The 23,909-nt window shown below is 48.3% G+C and overlaps 4 protein-coding genes across 5 annotated transcripts; 2 read left to right on the top strand and 2 right to left on the bottom strand.

Annotated features, from left to right (window-relative positions):
• Positions 1–13: 13 nt before the first annotated feature.
• Positions 14–14,908, bottom strand: elk1 (ETS transcription factor ELK1). The gene is made up of 12 exons (XM_076026762.1): positions 14,740–14,908; positions 13,985–14,368; positions 10,789–10,997; positions 10,065–10,427; positions 9,029–9,172; positions 8,035–8,550; positions 7,719–7,857; positions 7,455–7,624; positions 7,279–7,362; positions 6,648–6,749; positions 3,730–3,896; positions 14–3,696 (listed from the first exon to the last, which is right to left on the bottom strand). The coding sequence occupies exons 2-11, from the start codon at positions 14,007–14,009 to the stop codon at positions 3,798–3,800; spliced, it is 1,851 nt and encodes a 616-aa protein (XP_075882877.1). The 5' UTR covers positions 14,010–14,368; positions 14,740–14,908; the 3' UTR covers positions 14–3,696; positions 3,730–3,797.
• Positions 14,909–16,085: 1,177 nt separating this feature from the next.
• uxt (ubiquitously-expressed, prefoldin-like chaperone) lies at positions 16,086–18,147 on the bottom strand. The gene is made up of 6 exons (XM_076026766.1): positions 17,894–18,147; positions 17,531–17,612; positions 17,283–17,350; positions 16,982–17,089; positions 16,722–16,785; positions 16,086–16,577 (listed from the first exon to the last, which is right to left on the bottom strand). The coding sequence occupies exons 1-6, from the start codon at positions 17,989–17,991 to the stop codon at positions 16,515–16,517; spliced, it is 483 nt and encodes a 160-aa protein (XP_075882881.1). The 5' UTR covers positions 17,992–18,147; the 3' UTR covers positions 16,086–16,514.
• An 8-nt stretch (positions 18,148–18,155) lies between these two features.
• cdk20 (cyclin dependent kinase 20) lies at positions 18,156–20,857 on the top strand. Of its 2 annotated transcripts, none has more exons than XM_076026764.1 (8): positions 18,156–18,768; positions 18,854–18,967; positions 19,049–19,237; positions 19,375–19,496; positions 19,627–19,689; positions 19,821–19,944; positions 20,077–20,232; positions 20,418–20,857. In XM_076026764.1, the coding sequence occupies exons 1-8, from the start codon at positions 18,694–18,696 to the stop codon at positions 20,607–20,609; spliced, it is 1,035 nt and encodes a 344-aa protein (XP_075882879.1). In that variant the 5' UTR covers positions 18,156–18,693; the 3' UTR covers positions 20,610–20,857. The 2 variants fall into 2 exon arrangements, with proteins under 2 accessions (XP_075882879.1, XP_075882880.1); XM_076026765.1 differs by having other exon boundaries at positions 20,293–20,560.
• A 973-nt stretch (positions 20,858–21,830) lies between these two features.
• LOC142888050 (erythroid transcription factor-like) lies at positions 21,831–22,916 on the top strand. The gene is made up of 3 exons (XM_076026051.1): positions 21,831–22,243; positions 22,406–22,531; positions 22,607–22,916. The coding sequence occupies exons 1-3, from the start codon at positions 21,914–21,916 to the stop codon at positions 22,796–22,798; spliced, it is 648 nt and encodes a 215-aa protein (XP_075882166.1). The 5' UTR covers positions 21,831–21,913; the 3' UTR covers positions 22,799–22,916.
• Positions 22,917–23,909: the final 993 nt, after the last annotated feature.

Raw genomic sequence — 23,909 nt, forward strand, 5'->3', positions numbered from 1 at the left:
CTGTGTGTGTGTGTGTGTGTGTGTGTGTGTGTGTGTGTTTCTACACCATTGGAAGTTGACAGTAGGTTTAAAATCACTGAGCAGCAGTGACACTGAAGACACATGAACGGTCACCTCAAAGCAAACAAACAGACTCATACTCATAAACACACACACACATACATGTGGATGGATTTAATGTTTAGTTCAGCATTAATCCAAACTAAGCTGGATTTGAGAGGCAGGATTGTTTTCACTTAACTCATTCTGTGTGTGTGTGTGTGTGTGTGTGTGTGTGTGTGTGTGTGTGAAAGTGAGAGAGAGAGAGAGAGAGAGAGAGAGAAAGACAGAAAGGAAGAGAAAGAGAGAGAGAGAGAGAAAGAGAGAGAGAGATGGTCATTACAATTAGTTATCATCAGTCACGTTTGTTTTGTTTGGAGACACCACAACACTGGGTCACATGACTGCGGCTAAGCCGCTTTAGCGAACCTGTTAACGTGTCAATAACTCGGGCAGACAGAAATCAAGAGGCCGTCTTGTACCGAACAAAATAGTTTTATTAGCGTACTCCCGCTTTCTCAGTATCAGTATGAGTATGTGTGTGTGTGTGTGTGTGTGTTAACTTGTACAAAAAAAACAAAACAAAAGAGTCCTCTGTCGAGACATTTAAACTGACAAAATTCATGTCCATAATAATAAAAAATAGCTTCTCTCTCCGGCCGTCCCTGCGAAGGCGGCGCCAAACATGTACAACTCTGGGCTCAAAAAATAATGATAAAACAAGGCCCCGCCCCCTTTTTAAGATCAATAAACCCTCTGCTGCCAATTACAGCAGAGGAAAGGAGGGGCGTGGCTACAGATACAACACGCAGGGCCAAACACACACATACGGAATATAGAAATCTATCGGCTGAAGTTGAAGATTTTATGTACAGAGAAGAGTTACGACGATAGAAAAAGTTTTTTTTTTACAATTCGAAGATACCATCCGCTGCAGGGGATGCTGGGAAACGCAGTCCCGTCCCCAAATCGCTCAGCGAACGGCGGGGAACCGTCGCCTTGGAGACGACCGACTACTTTTTTTTTTGTTGTTGGCAGTTTTGTATTTGTGACCTGCCCTCGAGTGACCCTTCGCTAAGACCCGCCTTCAAACGGCTACTGACCCATGACGGCAAGTGACACTGCACCAACGTGGGTTTTGGATGAGAGCCCCGTTCACAGCTCAACCCAACAGAGAATAGCCGCCAACACCGACGACCACAATTGTTTAGTCCAAGGTTAGGCCTCACACAGGCTTGGGCAAACTGTGTGACTGGTGGGGGCCACAGTGGGTTGTAAAATTTGGCCGAGGGGCGGGAGCAGGAGCAGATGGATGGAGTGTTTTGGTGACCCACCTGATTGGAGGAAAAAATATATATCATGGGATGTGTGGAAAACGTGCATTAATGTCAACTGAAAATGAACAAAACCAAAGATACAACAAAATATGTGTTTTTGAAGCCCCACAGTGTTTAGCTCTTTATTAAAATGACTCTTAAAACACTGTGAAGAAAATGATAGAATACAGCTATTTTATGACATACTGACTATTATTATAATTTCTTTTAAGTTCCCCTGGGCCTTAGTTTGCCCATGCCTGCGCTAACACTGGCTAGAATAACGTAGCAGGAACAGCTACACGGTTGATTGTCGTTAACTTTGGTGATTTGGACGTGTCGCTTATTTTTGTACATGAACATCAGATGAAGAAAAACAAATTCTCCAAATATTCAAAATATTTTTTTTTTTCTCTTTTCAGCACTTTGCAGCTGGTTGGCTGCGGTTAGCAATAGTAGCTAAAGAGGGGCGGGGCTTACAAAGGGTCAGCAGTGTGCGTTTTTACTAGCATTAATCAGCGTACAAACTTGATCTACGCGCTCAATCCGTACTGAGCATGTGCGGGAGAACCAGGAGAAATGCCTGATTGGTTAGTTGCTATGGAAACATTAGAAGAAGCGATTCATCATTACAGTCATTAAAAAAGACATTCAGAATGAAACATTCGCTTTGAAAGATCATTTTGGCAAATTTTTCTTTTCTTTTTACAGCAATCGATATTTTACAGTCAGCAAACGTGGCTTCAGTTGTCGTTTTTTATTTTTTAGAAAACACTCAGAGCCTGCGTGTTACCCACAATGCAACGCAGTTAGCGGCCGCTATAAAAACATTCTTGGTGTTGTGCTGGTGAGAGAACCGTGAGCTTGACGTTAGCTTCCGACATTAACGAGCCTCTCGCAAACGTTTTAAGGCTCCTCGAGAACTCTTTGCTTTAATAAACTCCTCCTTTATTCATTGACGTTTAGATATATGTATTTTTTTGAAACACGTTTAAAAACACGGCGATAGAAAAATAGTCATGCTGTTAAGAGGGAACAGTCGAAACACGATGGCTTGCGGTTTTTACGTTGGGCGGCCGAGGCTAGGAAAAAAAACTTCGCGCGGACAGGAAGTGAGCCGAGGAACAGTTCACTTCCTGTTTCCTGTCACGCGGGGAGCCTCGGCTCCGCAGCAACAGCTGGCAGCGAGCGAGCAAACAGTCAAAGGTAACGTGGCGAAGAGCTCGGCTAGCATCGACGACGACGACGACGACGACGACCACATCGCTAACAGCAACATTAGCAACAATAGCAACATTAGCAACATCAACAGTCATGTTAAGGAACCACGACACGACTTGGCATCGTGGTTTTTGCAGCTTTTTCTTTCTTTTTTCGTTTTTTTTTTTTTTGGGCTTTGTGTTCTTGCAGCCTGATGAAAATACGTAAAAAAAAGGGAAAAAAGGGAAAAAAAAAACCTGATAAACAAAATCGCAAAACGTCTGTGGCCGACGATGGTCCGCGTTAGCTTCAGGGACACCATTTCGGCAAGTGAAGACGTTTTGACGGAAAAAACGGCTTCTTCTTTTTAAAAAAAAAAAAAAAAAAAAAGCGAGAGGCCGCGATGTCGCTGCAAAATTCACAAACACAACCAACGACTCCGAGGTCTTCAAAGAAAATCACAGACTGAACCGCCAGTCGACTGGAATGAAGACTGACGAAAAAAAACAAACAAACAAAAAAGAATAAAAACAAAAACAGCCAAAGTCAAAGAAACGTGGCTGCGCGAGGACTCGGAGCCCCGCGATTGGTCCATTTTATGCACTTGCAGTTTAGTCCCCAAAAGAAAAAAAAAAAAAACAAGAACACAAGGCCGTGCGTTACTGAATAAAGCCGCTGGCCAATCTCTTTTTGCCAGTTTCTTTTTTCTTTTTGTTTTCTGTGTGAGAATTTAAACAGTCTGGTTTTAAACCCGAGAAAAAAGGAGGAAACGGAAAAAAGTCCAGCGACAACGTTTGGAGAAACAAACTTGTCAAACTGCAACAAACGAGCTCGTTAAACTCTGCTTGACAAGCAGAAATGCTGCCGAGAGCCTCCACATGAAGGGAAAAAAATAGAATAAAAGAAGGGGAAAAAAAATCCTCCACTGGTGTGTGCGTGAGTGCAGAGAAGAACTTCCAGTTCCACCAGCAGAAGAAAGTAGAAAAAAAAACCATCTTGTGCTTCCAGTTGTTTTAAAGGTTCCCCGTGGGTCCGACGGAAGGTTCCGGGGGGGGGGGGGGGCGGGCCAATGGCCAGGCTGGAGAGGCAGGGGGCCAGGGCCTCCTACAGGCTCCACCCACCACCACCGCTGTCGACAGCAGCAGCAGCAGCAGCAGCAGCAGCAGCAGCAGCGGCAGGCGTCCAAACGCTCCATAGTTTCCCTGCTTGGTTGGAAAACCCAAGTGCAGTTTGTGAGGCTCTTCAGGGCTTGTGGGGGCCCGGGGAGAGGACCACCGGGGTGGACAGGCCGTCCACGCTTAGGGCCGGGATGTGGATCTGGCTGCTGCCGTTGGAGGGAAACTGTGGAGGGACAAATTATTAATTGATGTATGATTTACGTTGTCAGCATTGAAACAAGTTTCAGGGTCGTCGCGAAGTTTGTGAAGGTGTGAAGCGACGACCACTCAGTTTGGCGGGTCGGTGAGTTAACTGGTTAATTCACCAGTTAACTCACCGACTCACCCAGTCAGTCAGTGTCTGTGAGTTAACTGTCTGGGTGAGTCAGTGAGTGCCTGAGTGGGTGAGTCAGTAACTCACCAACTCACCCAGTCATTCATCATTTTTGAGTTATTTTAATGGGTGAGTCAGTGAGTCGGTGAATTAACTGGTTAAATCACCAGTTAACTCACCAACTCACCGAGTCAGTCAGTGACTCACCGACTCGCCCTTTCAGTCAGAGTCGGTGAGTTAACTGACTGGGTGAGTCGGTGAGTTGACTGGTTAATTCACCAGTTAAATCACTCTGTCATCCAGTTAGTCAGTCAGTAATTCACTGACTCACCTAGTCAGTCAGAGTTGGTGAGTTAAATGACTGGGAGTCACTGAGTCGGTAAGTTAACTGACTGGGTGAATCAGTGAGTTAACTGGTTAACTCACCACTTAACTCACAGACAGACTCACCCAGTCCGTCAGAGTCCGTCTCCCTAATCCTGCACCTCCATAACACACACACACAGAGTCCTCTTCTTATGTATAATCTCCTCTGAGTGCTTCATCCATCCACAAAGCTGCTGCTGGATCTCTCACACACACACACACACACACACACACACACACACACACACACACACACACACACACACACTTTGGCTGACCAATCAGGGCTGAGCTGCATCCCCCTCTCTTTTATTTTCTCCACTATGCCCTCTGCAGCACACAACGAGGATAGAGTGATCCCTGTTGTGCCACTAGGGGGCGACATAGTAGCATAACAAACAAATGAAAAAAAAGAAGTCGTTTGAGGTGTTTTTTTTTTCTTTGCTTTAAAAACTAAAAATATGAAACAAATCAAAACATTAGAAATAGATGTGATGAGTGACTCCTGGGGTGGAGAGCAGGAGACGAAGCAGCAGGGATATAAATACATTGCTTATTAACTGAGATGTTTCAGAGTGGATGGAAGGTTATATTGAATATAGGTGTGTGAAGGTTGTTGTTGGAGCTTCAGGCAAACTGAACCTTTATTGCCTTCAACTGACAGATGGAGGAGCCGAACCCTGCAGAGACACTGGCTCTGTGTGTGTGTGTGTGTGTGTGTGTGTGTGTGTGTGCGTGTGTGTGTGTGTGTGTGTGCGTGCGTGCGTGCGTGTGTGGTTTGGACCAGGTACAGGTGCATGCGGTGCACAGTGTGTGTAAGTATGTGTGTTGACGAAGATGATGAAGATCTGAGGAGTTTTAATGATTAAAATCAAACCACTTGGTTGATTTTATGGAACATTTCCCCCTAGAAACTCAGCTACAAACACAGTTTTATTATATGGAGTTCTGGTGTGGATAAGTGGAGGAAAAAGACAGAAAATAGAAAACACCGGAGCACTTGGCAGCCAAAAGGCAGAGAGGCTCTCAGCCCCGCTGGACGTGGAGTCCACAGATGGCGAGCTGCAAGTGCACCTTCTCCTGCTTTGGAAAAGTTCAGCGTGAGCAGCACAAACGTGTGAAGGGCCTGCAGGTCCGACTCCATTTGAGACCCTGTCTACGCAAACACGGGTGGTTTTGAAACTTTTTTTGACCTGCGGTTGCAATTCCAATCCCTTCGGTGTGGACCCACAGCTAGGTGGCGTTACTGCTCACTGGAGGACGAGTACAAAGCCAATAAACATTAGGGATGGGCGATATGGACTAAAGGTTTTATCGCAATAATTTCTGGCATTTATCGCGATAACGGTAAAAGTGACGATAAAAAAATATAAAACAATTCAACTCCATGTTTTGGGATTTTTTTGAAACCGCACTCGAAAAAAAACGCGTTTACACGAAGCCGTATTAAAGAAAAAAATCATCTTTACACGGATACGCTGGAAACGACTGAAAACGATGTAGTACCTATGCCCGGCCTGGTGTGGCGCCGCAAGTTTATTCCCTGAAGGCGGAAGAAGAAGAAGAACGCCTGAAGCACGGCGTGTTTGCAGAAGCAGTAGCTCGCTAAAAACAAGCGCCGCAGAGAACAGAAAGAAAGATCGCTCTTGAAAAGACGGTGTGGATAAACAACAGAGTTCAACGTCTGCTTCGAGTAACTTTAGAACGCGAAGCCTGAAAAGGTCCATGCTAAAACTGACTTGGAGTTGTGCCAGTAAAAGTTTGCTAACATTTTTGCGTTTCCTGCCTCAACATCCCCGGTCCGCCGACCCAAAAGAAAATAAATAAAATGTGAAACAGGATGTTTGCAAGTCGTTTCCGTGGTGTTTATTTTCACTTTGCACACAATCCACGATCGATTCTCGAGATGACATATTCTTAGCGCGGTGAATCTTTTTGACGATATATCGCAAACGCCGATATATCACCCATCCCTAATAAACATTCAACAAAATGTGGACTGGGAGTGGTGTCGGTCAAAGCACGGGAACACACTAGGCCAAGGGTTGCTGTAGAAGATAAAGGGCCGACTACGATGGACAGCTCCAGACTGAAGAACTTCAGTTTGGTGCTCCCCCTTCCCCTACCCTTCTCAGGGTCAGTTTTGTTTATGGCAGGATCCCTTTAAATGCACCAGCGTCACCTTGTGTTTGTGTGTGCAGAAGGATGGAGAAGGGGGCGGGGCCGGAGTTTTACCTGGAAGGAGAGCTTGGCCGGGGAGCGAGGGGCGATGGGGCTGAGCGTGCTCCAGAAATGGATGGTGGAGGGAAGAGGACTGGGAGTGAGCAGCACCGGAGTCTGGAGACAGGGAAGGAGGGAGACGCATGCATGCATGCGCGCACACACACACACACGCACACACACACACACACACACAGGGGTCAGAGAGACAGTTAGGGAGAAATACAGACAGGCAGACAGACAGTGAGACAAGCAGGCAGGCAGGCAGGCAGACAGACAGACAGACAGACAGAGAGACAAGCAGACAGACAGACAGGTAGTGAGTCAGACAGACATGCAGACAGTGAGACAAGCGGACAGACAGACAGACAGGTAGTGAGTAAAACAGACAGATGGGCAGAAAGACAGGCAGTGAGACAACGAGACAGACAGACAGACAGACAGACAGTAAGACAGACAGGTAGTGAGACATGCAGATAGACAGACAGGTCGTGAGACAGACGGACAGACAGACAGGTAGTGAGACATGCAGACAGACAGACAGACAGTCAGACAGACAGACAGGCAGGCAGTGAGACATGCAGACAGACGGACAGACAGACAGGTAGTGAGACAGACGGACAGACAGACGGACAGACAGATGTACCAGGGCGTGGGAGGTGATGACGGTGGGTGTGAGGGTGTTGGTCGATGCTCCCGGGGCCAGCAGACTGTTGACGGCGGCGTTGACCTGAGGAACAGGAGCGAGACAGTGAGAGGAGGAGCTGTGACGACCAATAGCAGAGCAGCGTGAGCATCAGTGGGGGGGAGGGGGAGACAGACCTTATCCAGGGAGAGGCCGGGGGGGAGGGAAGGGGAGGAGGGCAGCTCCAGGCCACGAGGCTTCTTTGGTTTGGGAGGAGCGGCGTCCGACACAGACACCACGGCCGCCGCCGCTGCGGACGGCATGCTCGCCGTCGAGGTCGTAACAGGAGGGGGTGGAGCCACGGGGTCTGAAGGAGACAAGGCATTGAGTGAGAGTCCACTTGCACCCCTGCTGGCCGCCCATGGTACAGCACAGTATGTCTGTGAAGCACTTCCTGATACCTGTGGGCGTGTCCTTGCACTCCCCTGTGCCGGCGGGCTGCTGACCTCTGACCCCTGGCTCCACACACGCAGGGGGCGGGCTCTCCACGATGGTGAGGGGCGTGTCCGGTTCTGCGGGGCCACAGATCAGCTGAGGAACCTGGAGGAGGGACGAAACCAGATGAAACCAGGACGTCTCCGTCCTTCAACCTCAGAGCTCCTCCCACCCCTCCCCTTTCCCTCTCATCCCCCGCCCCTCTCCCCCAAATCTCCCATCTCCTCTCAAAACTCCACCCCCTCCTCCCTGTTTCCTCCCCCATCCTCCCCCGTCACCCACCTCCTCCCTCTGCTTCTCCTCCAGGGACACCATCTCCAGCAGCTCCTCCTCCGACGGCAGGTTCTCCTCCTTGATGACGATGGGCGGAGGGGGGGGTCGGGGGGGAGGCGAAGGTATGACGGTGGGGGGAGGCAGAGTGACGTTGGGAGGGGCGGCCAAAGTGGGCGGGGCAGTGGGAGGGGCAGCAGGTACGGCCGACGGTGACGGCTGCTGCTGCGACGGCGGCGGCGGCAGGGGGGGAGTCGGGATGATGACGAAGACCGGCGATGGGTGAGCGGGGTGAGGAGGAGGAGGCGGCGGGTGAGGGTGGCCGGGGAAGGCGCCCTGGCTGGCCACGCCCCCGCAGTCATCCTGCTGAGGACCCTGGGTGCCCATGGGCAGGTGCGGGGGAGGGGCGGGACTCACGGTGCCCCCCACGGCGCCCAGGGGGAGGAGGGGGGTGAGGGAGGAGGGGTCGCTGATCCTGGTGAGATAGATCGGGGGCGGCGGGTCGCTCAGCGGGGGAACAGGAGGATTCTGGGGGGAAGAAAAAACAAAGGAAAAGTGTTCAATATTTGGAGATTTTGAAGCAGAAACGGCGACATCAAGTGGTTGCATTTTAGATTGCAGTGTCTTTCACTCCTCTTCCCCCACCTGAGCTTGCCAGTGAACTGCGGTGACCTGCACACCCAAATCTATCCACCTTCTAATTTGTTTTTTTCTGAAGACGCGAGCTGTCACCCTAATTACGAAACGTGCTGTCAGGCAGCTAGATTGCCCACACCAGGCTTCCTTAGAAATATGGCAGTGCAAGACGACTACAGATATATAAACCAAACTGCTTTTATTGTACTGCAATGATGCACTTTAATTCATGTATTTACGGGCAATATGTTATGTTTTCACCGATATAAAAAAAATCACAAATCTGGCCAAATTTCACACACTGGACCTTTGAAGATAAATGTGCGTCTGTGGAGTCGATTTGGGGGGGGGGGCGGCACCTCACGCTGACCTGTGATTGGTTGGCGGCGTTGACGGGCATCTGCGGGCTGAGAGCCGGCGTTGGACACGGCGACGGCTGCGTGACAATCACCTGGAGGCCGGAGTCGACGGCGCCTCCCAGTGGCAGAGGGCCTTTGGACTCCAACACGCAGACCTGAGGGAGGGGGTGGAGTTAAAGCACGAGCGGGTGGGTGGGGAAAAAAACCAAGCACAACACAAAGGGAAGACACACACACATGCACACTAGGGAAAAGCGATAAATCAAAAAAAATTCACCGCGTTTAGAATGTGTCATCTCGCGGTAATAACGATAAACTCCTGTTGACGACGTAATTACGTGCGCAACGCACTTGCTGCTTGTAGCCGGCAGTTCCTATGTCGCACAATAACAAGCGTGGGGGGCTGATAGCGTAGCCACCGTGCTCGAGAATCGATCGTGGATTGTGTGCAAAGTGAAAATAAACACCACGGAAACGACTTGCAAACATCCTGTTTCACATTTTATTTATTTTCTTTTGGGTCGGCGGACCGGGGATGTTGAGGCAGGAAACGCAAAAATGTTAGCAAACTTTTACTGGCACAACTCCGAGTCAGTTTTAGCATGGACCTTTTCAGGCTTCGCGTTCTAAAGTTACTCGAAGCAGACGTTGAACTCTGTTGTTTATCCACACCGTCTTTTCAAGAGCGATCTTTCTTTCTGTTCTCTGCGGCGCTTGTTTTTAGCGAGCTACTGTTTCTGCAAACACGCCGTGCTTCAGGCGCCACACCGGGCATAGGTACTACATCGTTTTCAGTCGTTTCCAGCGTATCCGTGTAAAGACGATTTTTTTTTTTTTTTTTTTAATACAGTTTCATGTAAACAGGGTCCCCCCCCCCCCCGAGTGCGGTTTCAAAAATATGCGGTTTCAAAAAAATCCCAAAATATGGAGTTGAATTGTTTTATATTTTTTATCGTCACTTTTATCGTTATCGCAATAAATGCCAGAAATTAGCGTGATAAAACTTTTAGTCGATATCGCCCATCCCTAACGCACGCACACACACACCTCTCTGGCCTTGCGATCCAGCTTGGGGGCGGAGTCCTGCTGCAGCATCACCTCTGATTTGATTGGCCGCGAGCCGGGCGAGGCCTGCAGTGATTGGATGGTGAAGGTGGAGTACAGGCCTGACTTCATGTAGTCGTTGCGGGAGCTTTTCTGAGCGCCGCTGGGCGAAGACCTCTGGGGAAGGCTCTTTGGCGAGCAGGTGGAGGCCCCGCCCCCCAGGGTATTTGATTGGCCCGTGCCGGGGTCGGCGCCGTCCCTCCGCAGGCCGTCGTCGGCGCCGCGGGCGCCCTCTGGCAGCGAGGCGTCCGGCTGGCTGACGAACTTGTAGACAAATTTCTGGCCGCTCACCTTCTTGATGATGTTCTGCGGAGGAAGAGAAGAAGGTCCCGCAAATAACAACACTGGGGATGTGAGCAATGTGCGGAATATACAGGTGGGTCCAGGGGGGGGGCCTTGAAAGCCTCAAAGCAAAATTTGAGGTAGAGTGTAACAATTTGCGTAACAACGTAACTTAACAACGTAACATATCAACTTGGTGTAACAACGAACGCAGCCGCACTGCAACGCTGCGTATGGAAGCCTGTGATGGCGCAGAGAGCAGAGACGGGGGAAACGTTTAAAAAAAAAATAATTAAATGAAAAAAGATTTTCGAAGTCTGTGAATCGCTCCAGAACGGTGGCGGTTAAGAATCGTGACTCCTACGTGACTGCAGGTGGGCCCTACCTTGTCGTAGTAGTAGCGCAACGCCCGGCTCAGCTTGTCGTAGTTCATGTTGTGCTTGTTCTTGCGCAGCCCCCACAGCCGCGCCACCTCCTCGGCGTCCTGCAGCTTGAACTCGCCGTCCTCGCCCGTCCAGGAGATGAGGTGGCGCTGCCGCTGGTCTTCCAGCAGGTGGAGCAGGAACTGCCACAGCGTGATGGAGGGGTCCATGGCTGAGGGATCAGACACAACAGAGAGCCTTCAGCTTTCGAAAACCAACCAATGAGATCTAACCATGATGCTTCTCTGTTGGCCCAGAAAGAGAAAAAAAAAATAAAATCCCATGCTCTGACGTGTCATTGAACGTAACATCTGAGAGGATAAACGGCGTCTTGTTTCGCTCTGATCCGTCACTGCCGGTGCAAAACAGAACTCAAAAACAGCACAGAGAGCCGAGGCCTGCATACATCTGGAGGAAGACTTATCTGCAAACTGTTTTACAGCCGTTTGCATCACTTTTTTAAAAACTTTTTTTTAAACCCTCAGCCCTGACAATTTGAGTCAAGAGATCCTTTGAAATTACTTACTGGGTATAACAACATGTCATTTATTTACTGTCATACAATTATTATTATTAGGTTTCTGAATCACATGCGGGCAAAGTGAACACATCAGGCAGCTGTTTGTGTACAGCAACTTTGACGTCAACGTAGATGCAAACACACACACACACACACACACACACGATGCGTGAAGCCCTTGAAGGTCGACATCAGGCAGATTTATTACAGTTTGGGAGAGGCCTGCTCTGCCATGCAAATGAGCCTCATTACCATTGGCTGACCTGTTACACAATAACCCCTCCAACACCTTGGAAACCATCACCATGGTGAGGGGGGGGGTTCACGGGGGAGGGATGAAATGGAAGAGCCTCGTGGGTCTCAGAGCGGCGGTGGTGCACGGCCACTTGGCAGCCAGGTGGCGCTGCCGAGCGTCGAGGCTAAAATATCTTCTCCCTCTTTGTTTAACTCTAGCTAACGCAAATGTGCGTGCCGTGAGAATTTTAGAAGTTTTCTAAAGTCACCGTTGCTGTCATGAATGATGAACGTCGGCGCTTGACTGCGAATGTTGAATTGTACTACTTCTGTTCTATAAAGCCCAGATAATATTCTGGACTTTATAGAATAGAATAGATGTACTTCATTGATCCCAAATTGGGAAACTACACCGTTGCAGCGCTAAAAACAATACACAATACAATAACCCAGTTGGTAATTACAAGACACGTTCAAGTCGAACTATAGTTTTATTATGAGACTATTTTTAATGTTTGATTTTATGCTTTTCTGGACTCAATGGCAAATATTGCACTGTTTATAAAACCTTGCTTATCCCTGCCTCTGCCAATTGACTGTCTTTTGGCACATCTGCTCTTGTTTTGTTAGTTGTACATACATTGACTCGAATGTAATCAATGTATTTGCTAAAAAGTTTACGCTTTTGTCTTGTTTCTAGTGCTGCAACAGCGTAGTTTGCCAATTTGGGATCAATTAAGTACATCTATTCTATTCTATTCTCGTCCATCACAGAGGAGTCAAACCGCTCGAGTCCCCACCAGCTGTGATTTGCTCTGCTGCTCACTTTTTCAGCCCCCTCTGCTCTCTTGACTGCGTCAGTTCAGTCAACACAAACCAAAACCGCCACCAGAAGACACGGCCGCCACCTTCGCACGTGAAGGGCATCCATGCTGCAGAGGCGGGAGAGGAGACTTCAGACTGGTGCGACACTGACAGCCACGGCGGATCCCGCTGAGGACGCGACCAGGTGATTTCCCATGATTCCACGAGGTTCTGGCCCGCGGCTCTGACTCACATCTCGTCAGAAGCGCTGTCAGGCCTCACTCACCCTCTCGCTCGGCGGTGCGTCAGCGTTGCCGTGACAACGTGCAAATGTTGCATCAATGACTCTGACCCATCTCCACGACGACCGTCAACAATGCATCCGTGAATTAATGGCAGTTTTTTTTTTTGCCAGCGTCGCCGACAACTTGACAGAAAACCGGGCAAATTAGCGACATTCGCTGCAGTCCTGACGGTTTCTTCTTCTTCCTTCGTTAACTACATTGACAGCAACAAACCTGTCCCAGATTCTACCCAAAATCGAAGTGAAGAGGCACAGTTAGCCCTCTGTTTACAGCATCGTGCTCCAAACTGACGATGTGTCGGACCTCCCACAGAAGGTGGAGCCAACACCTGGATGGGGGAGGGTGTGGTGGTCACCCACCTGGAAGTGGTATTCGAAAACACAGTGCAAGATGCACTGTGTTTAAAAAAAACACAAAAAAAACAACATTCTGAAAGGTGGAGCAGCTTTAATATTGAATACAAGATGGAGGAGTTGACTGAGCAGAAAAACTGGGAAGTGGAATTCACCAAATATTGGAACTTTAAATGAACTTCACAGACATAGACAACAACAAAAAATAAGTCAAATTGACTGCTGCGGTACATATACTGCATATGTGATGCTATTACTATCTATACAACAACATGTCTGTGGAGGTTCTCAGTCATCCAGGTCGTCTGAGAGTAGAAGGGTTCAAGTTAGGGCAACTTCAAGAAGCCTTTTGGATGCAAAACCAAAAGTCTTCAAGCACAAGTCCAGTTGTCTGGTACTGACAAGACAACAGTACCAGAGGATATCATATTTTCAGAGGATGCCACCTTGTAGAGCAGACTCGGGCTGCTTTGCCAGAGGACGCCACAACACGACTGCCTCTCACAGTCCTGACTTGAACAACACATCTGCACGGGCACGTTCCCCGGCTGCAGGCTGCTACACGCTGCTACTGCTGCAACAGAGTGCAACAGTGAGAACCTTGATAAGACCTGCAGACACCTCCTCTCTCTCTCTCTCTCTCTCTCTCTCTCTCTCTCTCTCTCTCTCTCTCTCTCTCTCTCTCTCTCTCTCTCTCTCTCTCTCTCTCTCTCTCACACACACAGAGGCAGGCGCAGGGCCCTGCAGCGTGCACACGCACCTGTTGCAATGCTGCAGCTGCCGCCGCTTCCCTCCAAACTGCAGAGAAACTCACGCGTACAAGCACGTTACAGCCCATGAACACACACACTCGCTCGCAAGGCCATTGCAAGCAGGTTGTAAACACACACACACACACACACACACACACACACACACACACACACACACACACATCTCTTACCATTGATCAGCTGGTTGGACTCCATCTTCAGTGCGATGTTCAATCTCGTCTCTTATTAGTTTCTCGCTGTGTGTGCGTGGTTGTGTGTGTCTGCAGCAGCCCTCACAACTCCTCCATGCTGCCGTGTTGTTGTTGTTGTTGTTATTGTTGTGGCGCTGCCGTGCGTGTATGGGTCGGTTGGGGGCTTTATTAAAATGATTATTATTTCTTCTGTCAGAGCCGGGCTGAGCAGGCGACGTTCAGCAGCATCTCCCGCGACCTGCTGGCGTTATGTAACCACTCCGAGCTGCTGCTGCTGCTGCTGCCGTCACCGGGCTGCCGTCGCTCCATGCTAAGCAGAAAGCAGCCACCGACGGCGTCTCGTAAACGCTGCTGTCACAAAAACTCCGTTAAAAAAAAAAAAAAAAAAGAAGATACAATAATAATAATAATACTAAAACAAATCTCAAAACAAAACAAAGTGTGTTTATGTTCTATAAAACGTTAACAAACGCGTTAAAGCCCCCAAGCACAACCGCGATGCGAAGACGCGATGTTATCGCCCGCCACACGTTTCAGCGTGCATTTCTCAATCGCACGAACACGGACTCGGTGAAAGTGACTTTTGATTTCCGCCTCATACTTGCAGTCAACAATCTGGACGTGTTGACGCTCTCGGAAGGGGGCTAATTGGCGAGGCTAAATGTCAATGCTAACAACGCTAGGCTCTCGAGTTTCAGTTGCAAACAAACAAAAAAACGCTGTTGAGATGTTACCACGACACCGGAACTGCCGGGAACCGTGTTCCTGGTCACATTTTGATGACTTCGCAAACTTCTCCAGGGCTCGGTCTCCTTTTTGGAACGTACGCAGAGGCGCTGGCTAGCATAGCCTAGCCTAACCTATCGCGGTGACAGTTCCCCCCGACCGACCCACCCACCTCTCTCGTTCACTCGCTCTCTCTCTCGCTCTCTCTCTCTGGTGCGTCAAAGCCCCAAAACAAGTGCGGCTCACTGCGGACAAGAGTTCACTGCACGACCATCCACAATCTCCCTCAACGGCAGAAAAGTAATTTACGGAGCGAGCTATCCTGAGGTTCAGACCGGGGGCTCGGTATTATTAACATTGACTGCACCACTCCAGTGTGTTTTTCACCCCCCCGATTACTTCCTGTAGAGAAGAACGCCTCCTCAGTACTTTCCCGTAGTCATTTCACGGCAATGTTACACATGCAAACTTCCGCGGTTTACATTTCAAAGTAAGAGATGCCGATGATCTGCGCTTCACTTCACTTCTAACTTCCGTTAGCAAAATAATTTTGATGTCTTGTGTACCTATGTAAAATGTAAAAATCTTATTTAAATCCCAAATTAAATACAAAAAAATTGCTTAACTTGCAGCAAGACATTCTCACTCTTCTGAATTAAAAAACAAACAAAACAAAAAAACACGACTGTTTAGGATTAAATTCCGGTCTTTTGTCATGGTGTTGTGTGTCTACTTGACGCACCACGCCGCTATGTCCCCGCAGCAGCAGAGTGGTGACGTCAGAGGAGAAGGTCACAGAGACTGCTGCGGGTTCCTAGCAGCCGCTGAGCAAGGCACCCAGCTGATGCCATTTTCAAAAGCTTAAAAATCCGCTTTAGAAGATTATTTCGATAGTGTTTTGCCTTTCAAAAAAATCATGACTGATAAACACTTGAACTCATGCAGCTTTTTTAGGATGTGAGCAAAGTCAGTTTTGTCGCACTTTACACAGCAACACTTCCAATATCTAATTACATGGTGTCACAGTGTGTCAGCTGACTTCACATGGATGGGGACAACACAATGAACAGTGGAAGAGCTTCTATTTGCAGTGCCGTCCCTCTCCGCTCGCTCTGCTGCCTCCGTATAGCATCCAGTTTCCATGGTGACCGGCCGAGTGGAGCTGGTGCAGCAGCTCCTGGATCTGCTGGGCTGACTTCAGCCATTACAGCATTTCTGTTTACAAAAGGCACGAAGAGGCAAGAGGCCACCAGTGTGTGTGTGTGTGTGGACGGCCGATGATTTTGTGTCATGTGACCACGACACTCGGCCGGTTGCTGCTGTGACAGACAGAAGCCGCTCACGGAGTCCAGACGCTTCTGCAAAAATAGTCATTTAATGAGAGGCTTCTCCTGTGAATCACATTTGTTGACATTTCATTCAGTGTTATGCAGGGGGAAAAAACAAAACAAAAACCTTGTCCATTGGAAAACAGACATTATTTTGAAGGGTCACAGCTACTTCCTCTCACTCTAAAAACAAGGGAAAACATCTTAAAGTCTTTGTTGCATAAGATTAATTATGTCTTGCTTCCAGACATTAAAAATATGCTGAAGGGTCTTTTGAAGGGAAACATCCCTCTGAAGCCAAAACATGTTTCTAGTTGTCCTGTTGTTTTGATTCTGCATGAAAATTACGTCGCCGTGTGTCAGTGTTGTAACATCTGGCTCTGGTTCTTTCACAGCATCATTTAGAAAAATGTCCCTCTGAGCTGAGCTCCTCTGGGTCTCCATGTGTTGAAAGCCTAGAGGACTTCTCTTCTTCTGCTCTCTGGCTGGTCCGTCAGACCCTGTAGTTCCCGCAAACCCTGAGGAGAAGACATTAACCGCAGCCAATCAGGTTCATCCTTTACTTGAGAGTCCATCACTGGACAAGAAGAGCCGACAGAGTCACAGGTAGACAACACAAATGATCGAGTGATTCCAGTGAAGAGATGAACGACTGAACTGACCTCCAGCACCATGCGTATGTTCGCTTTAATCTTCGCTGAGTCTTTGGTGAGCTGCTCCGTGAAACTGAAACACAAACCGCTAGCATGTAAGGGTTACATGACCCAAACTGTTATCCTAATTGTGACTTTGTTTTTTTGTTTTTTTTACCGAAACAGAATCAGCCCAGAGGGGAGATAAAAAAAACAACAACAACAACCCCAAACAACCCCAAAGGAAGAGTGCATGTGCTAGTCTTCTTTGTTGGTGTTGCTGAACTGACGCTGTAAGCTGACTCGTCTTCTTCTCGATGAATCGCAGAGCTTCATCGTGGGTCATCTCCACAAAGAAACCAAAACCAACGGCAACATAGATTCTGGATGAGTCCTCGCTGGCAGAGAAAACATTGTAGAATAAGGAAAAAGAAAACGATTCAATTCACAGTGTCTGAAAATGCACTCTTTCCGTGCACAAGAACATATTTTAATGACTAAGATGACTCAGCTGAGGATTTCATTTTAATCTTTGTTGACTAGTAATTGATGGATCAAAGCTGTCAGTGTCATTATTCAACAGCAGCTTACACTTCTGCCTGGACATAGAAATTACAGCCAAGATCAACATCTGTCTTCAGCTTCCGAGAGCCCGACTCCTGCAAACACATACGCACAAATTCACACTTTACGATCTGCTTTTCCCACATCAGACCATAACTCAAAACATTGAAGCTTGCATAAATCTACATTTTTGCAAGTTTACAGTCTCTGGGTGGTTAAAGCTCTACAATCCATCACTTTTATAAACTGTTACTATCTAGGTTGAATGTATGTACCTGCAGACTCTGTATAGTGTTCTTCAGCTGCAGATACTGGGAGATCTTCTCATACACTGAATCTCTCTGTTCCAGCACCTTCCTAAAGAGACACAGTCAACATGTTTCGAAGGGGTTGATTTGACAACATGTATCTCTGGACAATTTTAGAAAATAAACATATAACATTAGTCTCTCCAGAACAGAGAATCCGAAATGAGTAACATTAACAAGACATGAAGATGATGGGTTAACCTTAGTGCTTAGTAGGCTAATGAAGGCTGCTAGAAATAGAATACGTGCCATTAATTACTCTGCTTACGCCTAGGGTGTGTGTATTCGAGCCCTAACACACTATGCACAGACACACTCGGCATCTCTTACTGTAAGTCCTTCTTCAGCACTTCGTTGACGAAGTTCTCATACTGCAGAATCTTCTGGTCCACATTAGCATTAGCATCAGCGTTACAAGGTGGAGACATGTTCGCTACTCCCGCCTTCACTCCAAGACTTCCGTTCCCAGTGGGAATGAACTTAAATGTTGACCATTAAATCGAAACCGTCGTTTACGTCGGTTCAAATTTTCAGTATAAACGGAGGAGACGCCGTGGCCGCATGTAAACACCACACTGAACCGGATGTGGACCTGTCAGAAAAGGGGTACTTCCGGACCTTGCCTTGACGTCACTGTAAACAAATATGGCGGACGGCTGGCGGCTCGGTCGCACGCGAGCCCGCTGAAGATGATACGTTTATTGTTTATTAAAAGTTATGTCGTAAAAACAAATAGCGCCAATTGAATTAACTCACACAACTTTATTTCCATTTCTTAAGCATTGGGTTAATAAAATTCGCGTGAGTAATGAACATACATCACGTGACGTTCGAGCAAGTCCAGCTAGCAGGTTACCAAGGCAACGGAAGCCAACATCCAAGCCGGTTAGTTGTTAGCTTAGTTCAGCGTCGCGTCGATTCCTTGTTTCTAAAATTAATTTGTTTTATATAATCTGAGTTACATTTAAGATTAACAACTTGTGAAAACTCGCTTTTATGCTTAGTCACTCAAAATGTTTCCGAGTGACATCTTACAACGAACCGGAGGAAGCTAAACACTTATAATGAGTGAATGTGCCAATAAATGAAGAGTTGCTCGGTACTGATAACGCGGGACAAGTTGTGAAGACATGGAGCAGTACAGCATCCTGGGTCGGATCGGAGAAGGAGCTCACGGCATCGTCTTCAAGGCCAAGCACATTGAGGTAAACACAGCGGTGTGATTGGACGGGTTTATCCCCAATCAGTTTGATATCAAACCGGTTTTAATTTCTGAGCATTGCGTGTCAGACCGGAGAGACGGTGGCGCTGAAGAAAGTGGCTCTGAGGAAGCTGGAGGACGGGATTCCCAACCAGGCTCTGAGGGAAATCAAAGCCCTGCAAGAGATCGAGGACAACCAGCATGTGAGTCTCATACCGTTCAGGATGGAGGTCAGAGGTTACGGCAGCATGGCTCCACCTTCACCTCCTCCTGCTCCTCTTCAGGTGGTAAAGCTGAAGGACGTCTTTCCCCATGGGACCGGCTTCGTCCTGGTCTTCGACTTCATGCTGTCTGACCTGTCGGAGGTCATCAGGAACTCTGAGCACCCTCTGACCCCTGCTCAGGTCAAAGGTTACATGATGATGCTGCTGAAGGGCGTGGCCTTCCTGCATCACAACAACATCATGCACAGGGTGAGTATTCAATCAGCAGCATAATTCTAATAAATGACAATAGCTGTCCATTTAAAATGAAGACAAAATATCCTCAATAAGTCTTTGACCTTTGTGCTTGTTTGTGTGTGTGTGTGTGTGTGTGTGTGTGTGTGTAGGACCTGAAGCCTGCCAACCTCCTCATCAGCTCCTCAGGTCATCTGAAGATTGCAGACTTTGGTTTGGCCCGGTTGTTCAGTGAGCAGGGGGAGAGACTGTACAGCCACCAGGTGGCCACCAGGTGGTGCTCAATGATGAAGAATATGATGAAAATAAGAGAATTTAAAAATTGGAGTGGAAGTGTTGGGAATTCTGATATTGTACAATGTTCTCATTCAGGTGTGTGTGTGTGTGTGTGTGTGCGTCTGCAGGTGGTACAGAGCACCGGAGCTCCTTTATGGCGCCAGAAAGTACGACGAGGGTGTCGACCTTTGGTGAGAGAAGCATGATCATTAAAAATACTGCCAGAGTTCAGGGGCCAACAGCAGTCTGAGGTGTGTGTGTGTGTGTGTGTGTGTGTGTGTGTGTGTGTGTGTGTGTGTGTGTGTGTGTGTATACGCTCCAGGGCAGTGGGCTGCATATTTGGTGAGCTGCTGAACTCGAGTCCTCTTTTTCCTGGAGAGAATGACATCGAACAGCTGTGCTGCGTCCTCAGAGTGCTGGGAACGCCCACGCAGGACAGCTGGCCCGTAGGACACACACACACACACACACACACACACACACACACACACACACACACACACACACACACACACATTCCATGCACATCTCCGGCTCTTTTAAAATGCACCACTGCTCCCCCCTCCTCCCTGCTGCAGGAGATGGTCGATCTGCCTGATTACAACAAGATCACCTTTAAGGAGAATCCTGCCATCCCATTGGAGGAGATCGTCCCTGACACGTCCCCGCAGGCCGTCGACCTTCTCTACAAGTTCCTGGTTTACCCGTCCAAGCAGCGCTGCTCCGCCCAGCAGGTACGGGCACGGGAAGTTGTGTTTGTGTTTCTGGAATTTGGTCGTGGTTGTGTCCTCCAGTGGGACAGTTTGCGTGGGATTACGAAGAGGAAATGTGAAGAACACGTCGACTTCCGACTGGGACGTGTTCTCTCCTAAACACATCGTCCAGGATGCAGCCTTCACCTCTGTGCTGCCCCCTGCAGGCGCTGCTCCACTCCTACTTCTTCTCGGCTCCGCTGCCCGCCCACCACTCGCAGCTGCCCATCCCTCACCGAGGTGGGCGCCCCCCCCGCCACCGCTTGCAGGCTCCGCCCACCGACTTCTCCCTGGACCTGCCCCTGCAGAGGAGCGTGGTGGACCCGGCGCTGCTGCGGGAACATGCCTCCTGCCTCTGACCCCGTCGTCCAATCACAGAGCAGGATTCACTTGAAGATACATCAGTAATGGGGCACTTGGTTTACCATGACTGAAACAAAACCGTTGCATTAAATGGATTTTTTTTATAACAAAACTACATCCTGCAATCTTAAACAATAGTATCAGGAACCTCAAAGACAAATTAATATAATTATTGTTTTTTCTTCAAAAAAATCTTTCTGTGTGTTGATTGATACAAAAAATTAAATAAACTTTTGTTGGGAAACGCCTGACATGCGTGTCTTCTTTTTGCAAAATCAAACTTGACCGTGTTTGTGGTGCAAAGAAAACAACAAAAGTCCTTCCAGTAAACATAACATATTAATAATATAATAATAAAAACAGTTGCACACATGTAGCTTGGTGAAGTTGATTTGATTCATTTGAAAGAGCAGAGGAAGTTGCCTCACGCTGTGGGGCCTCCCACTTCCTCTCTCTCTCTCTCCCTCTCTCTCTCTTTCTCTCTCTCTCTCTGACTCTTGATGTTGAAGTGAGCAGCAGCAGCATCTTCTGACCTGGACCAGGACCTCCAGGCAGCCCCAGCAACCTACTGCTGCCTCTAACTGTCTGCTGTCTGTCTGCTTCTCTCCGACTCTGCTCAGATTACTGCTGCGGTAAGAAAAAGTAACCTTCACACCTGTGTTTCATAGGTGGAAATATGAGTTGTATATTTATTTGTTGTTTTTAATGTGAGATTCCTCAGGGAGTCTCAGAGACTCCAACTGCAGGTTAGTGAAGACCCGCAGGACTCGACAAAGAAAACTATTTTAAATTCACATAGGAAGAACCAAGTACATCAGTGGTTCTCAACAGGTGGAGTCTCAGGACCCACATAGGACCCGTCTATCTATCATATATATATGTATATATGTATATATATATATATATACATAGATAGATAGACGGGACCCAATCAAAACAGCTCTGCGACCCACTGTTGCGTCCTGACCCACTAATTGACAAACACTGAATTATGGAATATTAATTCAAACTTGATATTTTACACATTCAACTTGAGATTTAAATGCTAAACATGTACTGAAAAAATTAAAGCCAAATAAGCGAAAGCACAGTGCCGAGGTCGCTCTCCCAATGTTACCAGGAGAATCTTAGAAGGAGACTGTAAACAGACGGCTAAATATGTCCCAACGTTTCTCTGGATTGTTGATTGATTGATTTTTTTGGTCAACAAATTTTCCTCTTTTGTTCCTGAAAACAGAAAAAACGGCTTCCTTCTGCTTTAACCACGCCCACTTGGGCCGCCTCACACCAATCACCAAACATGTCCCATGTGGCTGAGTGGCCGACCCCTGCCAGCGCTCCTTCCTCGTTGGCCGGCCACGCCTGCCAATCACTCTGCTCCGTCGCTGAGGCCCTGCCACCGAAATCTGGAGGCCCTGCGCCCCCCGCCCGCTTCGGTTCCCATGATCTGGCCTCAGATTGGCCGATGGGCCGCGCTGGTCTCCGTCCCGAGCCGCCGGAGTGCGCTCGCTGCGGGACGCGCAGCACCTCCCTGTGGAGGAGGGAGGCCACTAGCGGCCACCTGTGCAACGACTGCAGCCTGCAGGAGAGGAGCGACGACCGGCCGCTGCTGAGGCCCAAGAGAAGAGTGGTGAGAGAGAAAGAGAGAGAGAGAGAGAGAGAGAGAGAGAGAGAGAGAGAGAGAGAGAGAGAGAGAGAGAGAGAGACACACACACACACACACACACACATACACACACACCCTCACACACTCCCACCCAGCCAGGTGGTAACAGTGTTGCTGTCCTCTCAGACGGCCTCCCAGCAGCGTCGAAGTGAGTGTGTGACGTGTGGGACGTCCATCACCAGCCTGTGGAGGAGGAGCCCTGCAGGCCAGCCCGTCTGCAACGCCTGCGGTCTCTACTACAAGCTGCACCAGGTGAGGTGCCGCTCACCTGAGGCCCCTCCCTCAAGGCCGCCGACCCCATCACCCCCTCCCCCTCCTCTCCTTCAGGTGGAACGGCCGCCTGAGCTGAGGAAGGACGGGATCCGAACCAGGAGGCGCAAAGCGGCGACCATGACGGGTGGAAGCGGGGAAGCGGGAAATACAACCACTCAGAGGCCGGGCTGTCCGAGGTGGCCCCACCCACTGACTTTCTGGACGTCTCCCTGCCAATTGCGGACGGGCACGGCTGGCTGTAACTGACTTGAATCAAGTCCACAATTTCATTTCTTGAAATAAACAGAAACATTTAAAGAGATTCTGTGAGTCACTTGTCAAACTTAGGCGTTAGTTGTCGTTTTCTACTCATATACATCAGAGACATCAGCCAATAAAGTTTTGAAATACCTTTCTAGTTTCCATGGGTTCCTTCCGTCTTCCTCCAAACTTTATCAATCATAGTCGTTAGTTATTAGTTATCAGTGGTGGTGTATTTTAAATCAACGTTTCTCAACTGGTGGGTTGCGGAGCTGTTTTGATTGGGTCGAGCCTTTGTGGGCAGTTTCCCCCCTATTCTTCTTCTTCATTTTTTTATAAAGGGATCTTAAAATATAAAATACATATATTTATAGAGAAAAGGTTGGCCATTTATTTTACAGGGCACACAATTCAATTCAACAATTTCAATTATTCATTTACTAGACACGATAGAAACTGGGCTAGCGCTTTTATTTTTGTGGAATAAACTTCGGTCACAACTTCAATGTAAGGAAAAAAAATGTGGGTCCTGAGACTCCACCAGTTGAAAACCACTGTTTTAAAGCTCACTTGAGCTTTGACCTGCTCTGAATCTCCACTCCCTTGTCGTGTCTCAATTCAGGCTCTGCGTCCTTGAAGTGCGCATTTTGAAAGGAAGTTGCGTCATAGCACTGCACGAAGGCTTGTCCCAATTCCCGAGGTGCTTAGGACGCTCAAAATGCGTACTCGGAAATACGCACTCATTTTAGCCGATTCCAAGGATGCACCGCTACTATCCTTCGCGTACTTATGTATCCCATGATGCTTTGCGTGCTGCTGCAAAGCATCGTGGGATCCTGGGAAGTCAGCTGAAATTAGCGGCATGTACTGGTAAAGACACTTCATATAAATTTAAGTATTGAAATTTCACATAAAATATGCAGTTCTAACATCAGGTTTTTATTTATTTGATCATCCAACGTCATCGTTAGATGGCGAACCAATGGTTAGCTTGATACTATAAAAACATCACTTCCGGGGTTGGCCAGCCGGAGGGAACGGCGGTGACGAAACGAGGAAATACGCCGAAGGCTAGACCGTCCCGTGTGGTGACCAGGGAGGCGGGGTTTGGTCCGTC

Source organism: Nelusetta ayraudi, unplaced genomic scaffold (assembly GCF_046127955.1).
Source record: "Nelusetta ayraudi isolate G7.1 ecotype Tasmania unplaced genomic scaffold, CSIRO-AGI_Nayr_v1 ptg000019l, whole genome shotgun sequence".
Lineage (NCBI taxonomy): Eukaryota > Metazoa > Chordata > Actinopteri > Tetraodontiformes > Monacanthidae > Nelusetta > Nelusetta ayraudi.

Bases quoted from the DNA above. Each gene is read 5' to 3' on its own strand.
- elk1 (XM_076026762.1), bottom strand. From the start codon at position 14,009: ATGGAGTCCAACCAGCTGATCAATG. The intron at 7,363-7,454 runs GTCTGTCTCCCC...CCTGTTCCTCAG, and splicing joins CCGGCCTCTCCCTGGATAAG to GTCAACGCCGCCGTCAACAG. The intron at 3,897-6,647 runs GTAAAACTCCGG...GTCCCTCCACAG, and splicing joins CGGCCAAGCTCTCCTTCCAG to TTTCCCTCCAACGGCAGCAG.
- uxt (XM_076026766.1), bottom strand. From the start codon at position 17,991: ATGTCTCCACCTTGTAACGCTGATGCTAATGCTAATGTGGACCAGAAG. The intron at 17,613-17,893 runs GTAAGAGATGCC...GTGTCTCTTTAG, and splicing joins GTGCTGAAGAAGGACTTACA to GAAGGTGCTGGAACAGAGAG. The intron at 17,351-17,530 runs GTACATACATTC...ATGTGTTTGCAG, and splicing joins ACACTATACAGAGTCTGCAG to GAGTCGGGCTCTCGGAAGCT.
- cdk20 (XM_076026764.1), top strand. From the start codon at position 18,694: ATGGAGCAGTACAGCATCCTGGGTCGGATCGGAGAAGGAGCTCACGGC. The intron at 18,769-18,853 runs GTAAACACAGCG...ATTGCGTGTCAG, and splicing joins TCAAGGCCAAGCACATTGAG to ACCGGAGAGACGGTGGCGCT. The intron at 19,690-19,820 runs GTGAGAGAAGCA...TATACGCTCCAG, and splicing joins GACGAGGGTGTCGACCTTTG to GGCAGTGGGCTGCATATTTG.
- LOC142888050 (XM_076026051.1), top strand. From the start codon at position 21,914: ATGTCCCATGTGGCTGAGTGGCCGACCCCTGCCAGCGCTCCTTCCTCG. The intron at 22,244-22,405 runs GTGAGAGAGAAA...CTGTCCTCTCAG, and splicing joins TGAGGCCCAAGAGAAGAGTG to ACGGCCTCCCAGCAGCGTCG. The intron at 22,532-22,606 runs GTGAGGTGCCGC...CCTCTCCTTCAG, and splicing joins TCTACTACAAGCTGCACCAG to GTGGAACGGCCGCCTGAGCT.